The 7,837-nt window shown below is 48.8% G+C and overlaps 2 protein-coding genes across 2 annotated transcripts; one reads left to right on the top strand and one right to left on the bottom strand.

The window, feature by feature from the left end:
* Window positions 1–320: 320 nt before the first annotated feature.
* LOC109768329 (mRNA-decapping enzyme-like protein) lies at window positions 321–5,811 on the top strand. The gene is made up of 8 exons (XM_020327062.4): window positions 321–638; window positions 740–780; window positions 863–912; window positions 1,811–1,955; window positions 4,522–4,578; window positions 4,651–4,771; window positions 4,953–5,414; window positions 5,496–5,811. The coding sequence occupies exons 1-8, from the start codon at window positions 459–461 to the stop codon at window positions 5,547–5,549; spliced, it is 1,110 nt and encodes a 369-aa protein (XP_020182651.1). The 5' UTR covers window positions 321–458; the 3' UTR covers window positions 5,550–5,811.
* A 228-nt stretch (window positions 5,812–6,039) lies between these two features.
* On the bottom strand, window positions 6,040–7,471 carry LOC109768331 (probable F-box protein At2g36090). The gene has a single exon (XM_020327063.4). It carries the CDS (start codon window positions 7,218–7,220, stop codon window positions 6,234–6,236), a length of 987 nt encoding a protein of 328 aa, XP_020182652.1. The 5' UTR covers window positions 7,221–7,471; the 3' UTR covers window positions 6,040–6,233.
* Between the last annotated feature and the right edge of the window lie 366 nt (window positions 7,472–7,837).

Genomic DNA, 7,837 nt, shown 5'->3' with positions numbered 1-7,837 from the left:
CGAGGAATTCATCGGTGAAAGTGGTTCGAGATTTGAACGCACGGTTTAAGAGATAAAACGTTGCGAATAAGCGGATCTACGGAAAATAAAACTGCCAGGTTGCGACACGTGACGCACATACAGCACTCTTTGCAACGAGTACTCCTCAACTAATGATTTCACAAAGGATGGGCCAAGCCACACAGAGAGGAGGTTAGCTTCGGAAAAAGTGTCACATGGGCCTCTATACCTGTTACACAGTGGCCGAGCCCATGGACCCCGACCCCGTCCAGCTCCTGCATCGCCGGTCCATCCACGTCCCATCCTGTGCGCTGTCTGCTGCGGCGACTCTTCCAGAAATTACAGTCCGTCCCCGTCCCGTCCCCTCCCTCCCTGCTCCAAACTCCCAAGCTCCCTACTCGATAGCTGCAGCCTGCAGCTCCCCTCAGATCCACCGCCGCCCACTCGGAGATTGATCGATGCCGCCACCGCCGCCGACTAACGGGGGCAAGTTGACCCCGAACCTGGCGATGGACGCCGAGGGCACGCGCCTGCTCAACCTCACCGTCCTGCAGCGTCTCGACCCCGCCGTCGAGGACATCCTCATCACCGCCGCCCACGTCACCCTCTACGACTTCAACATCGACCTCAATCAGTGGGTCAGTCACCTCCTCCCCTCCCCTCCCCCTCCCCCTGTCTCGCGCCCCGTGATTCACCGAAAACCTGATCCGATCCGGTTTGCTTGCCTTGTATTGCGCAGAGCCGCAAGGACGTGGAGGGGTCGCTGTTCGTCGTGAAGAGGTGAGCGAGGGTTGATAAAGTATCGTGTGCGGCTGCGGCTGCGGCTGGGATCTGAATATCTGATTGGTTTCTCCTGTTGTAGGAACACGCAGCCGAGGTTTCAGTTTATCGTCATGAACAGGCGGAACACGGGTATGTTTCTGCGATCTAAGTCCGTCCACTCAGCCGCGTGACTCAGGCATTGGGGGTTACGGACGATCGCGGTTAGAAAACATATTGCTTTTTCGGTAGCTAATAAAAGCGTGAGGTCTCCAAGATGATAGATAATTAATACAGTTTTGCTAAAGCACATCTAGATTAACCAATGCTCTTATGAAGTCGAACTATTACAGTTCGGCGACACTACAATGTTGGCTACTCAACAAAAGCCTGATGGGCCACTGAAACAACCATAATACCCCAATCTTTCTTCTTGGCAGGCTCTATTTTCTCAAAAAAAATCGACTTGACAAACCCAAACTTATCACTAGTAAACTTAGAGCATTCTACTCTGAAAATACAGGTTTTTTGTTAAGATCTTCTCGCGCGAAACCCCAATACTTTCCACTCGTCAAACTCTAAAATTTTCAGATTGAGACCTTAAAAGCTCTCCACTCTGGGTATTTAAAATCCTAACTGAACGCAAGGTATAGAAGTCAAATGTATGAAGTAGAAGAACAAGTAATTTTGTTTACCATTCCATGTGGCGAGACTTGGCTAAAAAAGAGATTTGTTCCATGTGATCACACATTGCCACAAAAGATCACCAAAAAGAATGAAGCAAAGGGGATAACTAGCCAAGCTCCTTCGCTTGTACAGACCAAATATTGTGGTGCTCTTGCCGATGCTGGCTCGCTGGCCTGCAGGTTATTTTGAAGTTTTGCATCCTGTTTGATAGTTACAGACTTCCAGTTAGAAGGAAAATTCTCCTTGTATCTATCTTACAAAAGTTGGCTAGGACTAATAGCCGGCTTCTTATGTCTAGATGATTTATGAATGCTCACATTGTTTAGTTCATTCATGAGAAGTTCAATATTGTTTCTCTTGTCAGATAATCTGGTGGAGGATTTATTAAGTGATTTTGAATACGAACTTCAACCTCCATATTTGTTGTACCGGAATGCTGCACAAGAAGTAAATGGTATTTGGTTTTACAATCAGCAGGACTGTGATGCTGTAGCAAATCTTTTTGGAAGGTATGACTTTCATGTATCATATGCTCATGTTGGAAGCCTCCTTTTCATGGCTCGGATGTTTATTGGAAACCATTTGTGAGTTACTGGATCATACTAATTTTTTGTGGAACTAGATTAACCACGTGCCAGTACCATGACTAGGTTTGGAGATCTTATGGGTTTCAACTCTAGCCTAGCCCAACTTGTTTGGGACTGAAAGGCTTTGTTGTTGTTGTTGTGGACTATCTGATCTTGTCTACTTTAGAGTTTAGATTGGATTCAGATCAGAAATGCATGCCCTGAAAGCTGCAACTATCCATGACGGACTCTTGGGCTAACAAATTGAAGTAATGGTGTGGCTGCCTGGCTGGATTGCATGTTTGTAGAGACAACAGGACTTTTGTGATGCGAAAATTGTGAACTTTCTAATAAAAACTGGCGGACAAACTGTAGAAGTCATTATATTTTACCTTTTTTTTGTTTCTGCCGACATATAATACATATTAGGCCATCTCCAGTAGCTGCAAGATGTTTGTTGGTAAATTTGACATGTAAGCATCTTTGATGGGGTTTTTTGATTATTTGCCACCACTTACTTTGTACTTTGATAATTTGCCACTCTTTACATTGTAATTGATCTATTGCCACTTTTTATTTTGCACTTTGATCTCTTGCCACTTTTTCACACAAAAACAATGCTTGCAAAAGATTGACATAATATATACGTAAAACAGTGGACCAAAATACCCTTTGTGCTAGTTTGACCGGTACATCCAGCCGATTCACCCATTGAAATCAGATCGGAAGGGGGGAAGAACTCGTTCACCGCCGCAGCCCCTCCTGCCCTGTCGCCGTCGCCTCTGCTGATGGCCGCCTCCCCTCCCTCCTTGCGCCGCTATGCTCCAGTCTGTCTGCGGCTGCGCTGCCGGAGTACCAGATGCCGCCGGTGATGTGGGGCGCCACTCTCCTCTGGTCTGTCCGCGCCCACGTGTATGTCTTGATGGAATCGATATGTTTACGTGTGTGTTGCCGGCGTGTTGTGTAATTCGCCGGAATCAATTAAGCTGTGTATGTGCTTGTCTTCCAAAGAACCCATCAGCCTGTTAGCTTACCTTGGCTAGCTTCTGTACGTACAGCGCGTACATGCTCGCCAGCGCCGCGTGCCGCTGCTGCTTGTGCTCGCTAGAGTTGAGAGGGGAGCGGCGCTTCGGCCCATGGAGAAGAAGCAGAGGAGCAGCAACGTGGTCTATGGGACGACGAGCACGGCGGCAACAACGGCTCTTTCCATCATTACCTTGTCGGCGACAAGGCAGTGGAGGTCCGCCGGTGCGCGTTCTGGTGTCCGCTCAGCGCGTGCGTGGTCATGACTCGTGGTTGTGGGCCGGTGGCCATGGCGCAGATCAAGGGAGGGAGGGGCAGAGCGTGGCTTGGCCGGGGATGCGGGTGCCGGCCTGCCGGGGCCGCCACCGACCGCAGTCTCCTCGCGTTGTTGCCGGCGAGAGAGTGCGCAGGATCAATCTATATGGCAGGGATATTCCAGTCATTTTACATGGGACCCAGCAGACAGAGGGCAAAAAATCAAAGTGCAAAGTAAAGAGTGGCAATAGATCAATTATGATGTAAAGAGTGGCAAATTATCAAAGAGCAAAGTAAATGGTGGCTAAAAATCAAAAACCCCTCTTTGATGACGTGTCAATTAATAAATGAAGAGCGAGTGTGAGGTTGTATGAAAATAAACCAACACCTTGTGCACAAGCGCCAAGGTAAAGAAGGAGAGGAAGCTTCCATATTCTCTCACCTCCTATTGGTCAACCTTACATACAACCATTGGAATACTTTTATGATACATTGTTGGTTGATGACATGGATATATTTACCAACAAACTAACCAACAAATTGTTGGAGATGCTCTTAGTGATACAGTAGGTGATTCTGATCTGACCTTATGGCAACATGTAAACATTAAATACGTAGTATTGTGGCTTCCTCCTTTTTCTTAGGCAACCAGAAATAGCTACACGGTTACTTATGCCTCGCGAACAAACTTTTTTCCGTGGTAACTGCAGTTTTGCATCCTAACGAGTGAAAATTCCTTCACCATGTTGACGGTTTGGAAATTAATAAAATCCTGTGATACTTGAGATACTTGAATCCTGATCTTGTGAAACTTTCTGCATGTAAGGACTCTAGGAGCATCATGCTCTTGTATTCAATCGGATGGGGCGTTACTATCATATAGTTGGAACTTGGAAGTTTACGAAAGGATTAACATGATTACATGCCTGGGTGTCATTAACTCTGCACTGGACAAAATAGAGGCGAATCTTTTTTTTAACAATCGTCCCCTGTCTGCAAATCATGCTTCATTGTTTTGCTTAATTCAAAGCATTAGTATGTATAATTATTAGATGTCAACATGGGTGTGAATAATTAGGATTGATTAATCATGAACCGAACTTTGTCTTGTTGACGTCCATGTATCTTTAGGTTCTTTACTAGTATTATATTTTGGCATGCGGGTAAAATTATTTCTAAGAAAATTTGTGGACATGTTTCCTTTAGTTTTTTAATTCCTTTTTCTTTGCAGGATACTTAATGCTTATGCCAGAGTACCTCCAAAAGCCAAAGTACCCTCCACCAAAAGGTTTTTTTCCCCTCGACTATACATGGGAGTTGTTTTGATTGACTTATGCTGAATTCTTCTAATATACCACAGTGAGTTTGAGGAATTGGAGGCTGTTCCTACGTCCGCTGCTATAGATGGCCCCCTTGAACCACCGCCAGCATCCACTCTCATTTCTGATACTCCTGATGAATCACTTGCTAATTACTTTGGTGTATGTTCTCTTCCTATTTCGTTTCGTTTCCTTCTGAATATTTTTCTGTATCTTGCACTGCTCATGAAATAGTATATGCAGTATCTTTGGACAGTCATCTGAATCTCTGAATTAAAACACCATGGCTGCATTTTGGTTCTATATGTACTGTACTGAATTATTCTTCTATACAAATATACAGGGCGCTGCAAGCATTGGGAGTGTATCAAGTGGGTCAATGGTTGGAAGAGCTCATCCATCCACTGAGACCACTGCGGCTTCCCACACGCCATTGATTATGCCTTCCGCTGCCCAGTCGCACCAAATACCCCCTCCTTTCGGAGGTTCATCAGCTCCACCACTGCCCCTCCAGGACACTAATGCCCATGCTAGCCATTCAACAAATCTTGTAACACCGGCATTCTTTGCTCCTCCATCATCCTCTTCTGCATCACTAGCTCCGCCGATTTCATCAATGATGCCCACAGCACCACCTGTTCATTCAACTTCATCATCTACTCAACATCCTCAGTACGGGCATGGCACCCCTCTACTCCAACCTTTTCCACCACCAGCACCACCTCCATCCTTCGCCCCTGCACACAATGATGGCTCTGTTATTTCACGGGATAAAGTTAAGGACGCTCTCCTGAGACTTGTTCAGGTATGTTTGTCATTGAAAATTACAATATGTACTGTATGTTCTTTTATATGCTTCTAACTCTTGTGTCATGTTTCCCAACAGAGTGACCAGTTCATCGATTTAATTTACCGGGAGTTGCAGAATGCACATATGTAGACTGCTTCCTAGGTGTCTTGTTGCTCGCTGCCGCGACAAGAGTGTTTCTGTTCTCTGTGAGTTTTGTACGCTGGTTCTGGAACTTCTGTATAGCTTTGTATTTGATGTGTTGATGTAGATTCTTTATAGCAATGGCTGGTAGTACTTATGGTCTTCCTTGTTTACAAATGACTATGTCAATGTCATTACATTTATGTAATTGAAAAAAAGGAGTTTGTAAGGATGTTATGATATCATCATTTTCGTGTGTTTTACTGAGCAATCACCTCGGTCAGCATCAGGTCTTGGAATGCAAATATTTAGTGTGATTTACTGGACAGTTATTAACTATGCATCAGATTATGAAGTAATTCTCTTTACAATTTGAGCTGTGGCCTACCAATAAGTTCTATTGAAGCTTGAGGCATAGGCAGAACCTTGCTCCAGATACCTTTGTAAGAGTTATGGAAATATCAGCAGTGAAACTGAGCTTCAAAACCAGAGTCCTATACTCGCAACATTCAACGGTATCTTCTCAAGTTTCCCTTTCTGAAAATTAATGCAAAAAAGATAACTCTTGGCCTTGAGCTATAGTACATGTACATTGTGGCAGCTACCCTCTGCCCCTGTGCAACCTACTGGACGAACACGTATTCACATTCCTCGCACGTGTGAGCAAACCTTTACTAGTCGATGCGCCCGCGCTCACCGGCACGTGAGCATCACCAGGAACCCGACGAACGCCGCCGCTCCGACGCCGGAGCAGCAGAGGTCGACGAGCCCCTCCCGCCTCGCTTTCCACTCCTTCCGCGCGCTCTTCCCCTTCACGAACTCCCCGTACTGCCGTGCCGCCTGTGCCTCCGCCTCCGCGCCCCGGCCCTGCCTCGGGGCGGCCATGGCCGCGGCGATCGCGGCCAGCCCGTCCCGCCCGCTGACGCCGCCTCCGTCGCCGTCCTCCACGCACAGGCTGACCTCCCGGACGTGCCCAAACCGGTCGTCGCACGTGACGGCCGCGTCCAGGGCGACGCCGCCGAGCACCACGGTGAACCGCGCCACGGTCTCCCCCGTGAGCCAGCTCCGGTCAACGGACACCGGCCGCCGGCTGGAGGCGTTGACCACCCGGCCTGACGTCGGGTCGAGCAGAAGCCAGCTCAGCGTGAGCTCCGCCGGCGTGATCGAGGACGCCGCCGAGAAGCCCTCCTGCAGAAGCGCGTCGACGCGGAACGGCGAGCCCAGGAACCACGCCGACGAGGCGTCCGTCTCCACCACGCGCGACATGATGCAGACCCCCTTGTGGTGCAGGTCCACCGCGGACACGAGCCGGCTAGGCAGGGCGGGCGCGACCGTGCCCGGGGCCGCCGCCGTCGTCGCTGGGAACGGGAACGCGTCGGCGAAGAGCGCCCGGTGAAAGCCGTCGCCGGTTCCGCGGCAGCAAGAATTGTCGAGGAGGCCGGCGACCGATGGCCACAGGGCGAGGCAGAGTCCGCGCCATGTGTCGGGGTCGGTGGCGAGGTCGTGGAAGCTGGAGCTCGCGCAGCCGAGCGCCGCCAGCGACGCGCCGTCGAGCCGGCGGAGCATGAGGGACAGCACGTCCGTGGGGAGGTCCTCGATGACCGTGTCTGCCGCGTCGCCGCCGCACGCCGGAGAATCGTAGTTCATCATGCTCTCCTCAGTTTGACTACTCGCCGCCATGGTGGACAGACACGAAGATCGCACCGGTGCAATTCCTTTCGTCCTGCGCGACCTGTGAGTTGGTTATGCACCTGTGAATTGAGTATGTTTATACCTTTATGTGTGTAGAGTATATATATACTTATATAGTGTGTAAGGTGAGTGATCACGGTCTGAAAGCGAGAGGTTCCTTTTGTACAACTGATCAACTCTGAACTTGCTTGCGTTGCCCAAAAGCAAAGGCCGGAATAAAATAAATGAAAAAACAAATGTCGTGATGTTTCTGGGTTTGTTTTATTAATCACTGACGAATGGGCCGTGCCGTTCTATCTCCTTGGACTGACGTGTCAGCCAAGGGATTCATCCTGCCATATAGAAAAAGGCCAAGTTGCTCAAGGCAACGGCGTTTCTAGTCTTGTGGGTGATGCCGTGGGATGGAGTCGACACGTCACGCGTGCATCTTAAAAGGAGAAATCAAACCGGCACAAGAGGACTGGGGAGACAGACATGGCGGCGTTGCCGTGCGTTACAGAACAGGACTCGTCTTCGCACCTGTAGCTCGTATGTATAAAAATGGAAATCGTACGGAGCGATCCCACCGTACGTGTCGGGATGGCAACGGAGCCCCCACGTAGCGC

Source organism: Aegilops tauschii, chromosome 4 (assembly GCF_002575655.3).
Source record: "Aegilops tauschii subsp. strangulata cultivar AL8/78 chromosome 4, Aet v6.0, whole genome shotgun sequence".
Classification (NCBI taxonomy): Eukaryota; Viridiplantae; Streptophyta; class Magnoliopsida; order Poales; family Poaceae; genus Aegilops; species Aegilops tauschii.
This window is presented reverse-complemented; position numbering and strand designations above follow the sequence as displayed.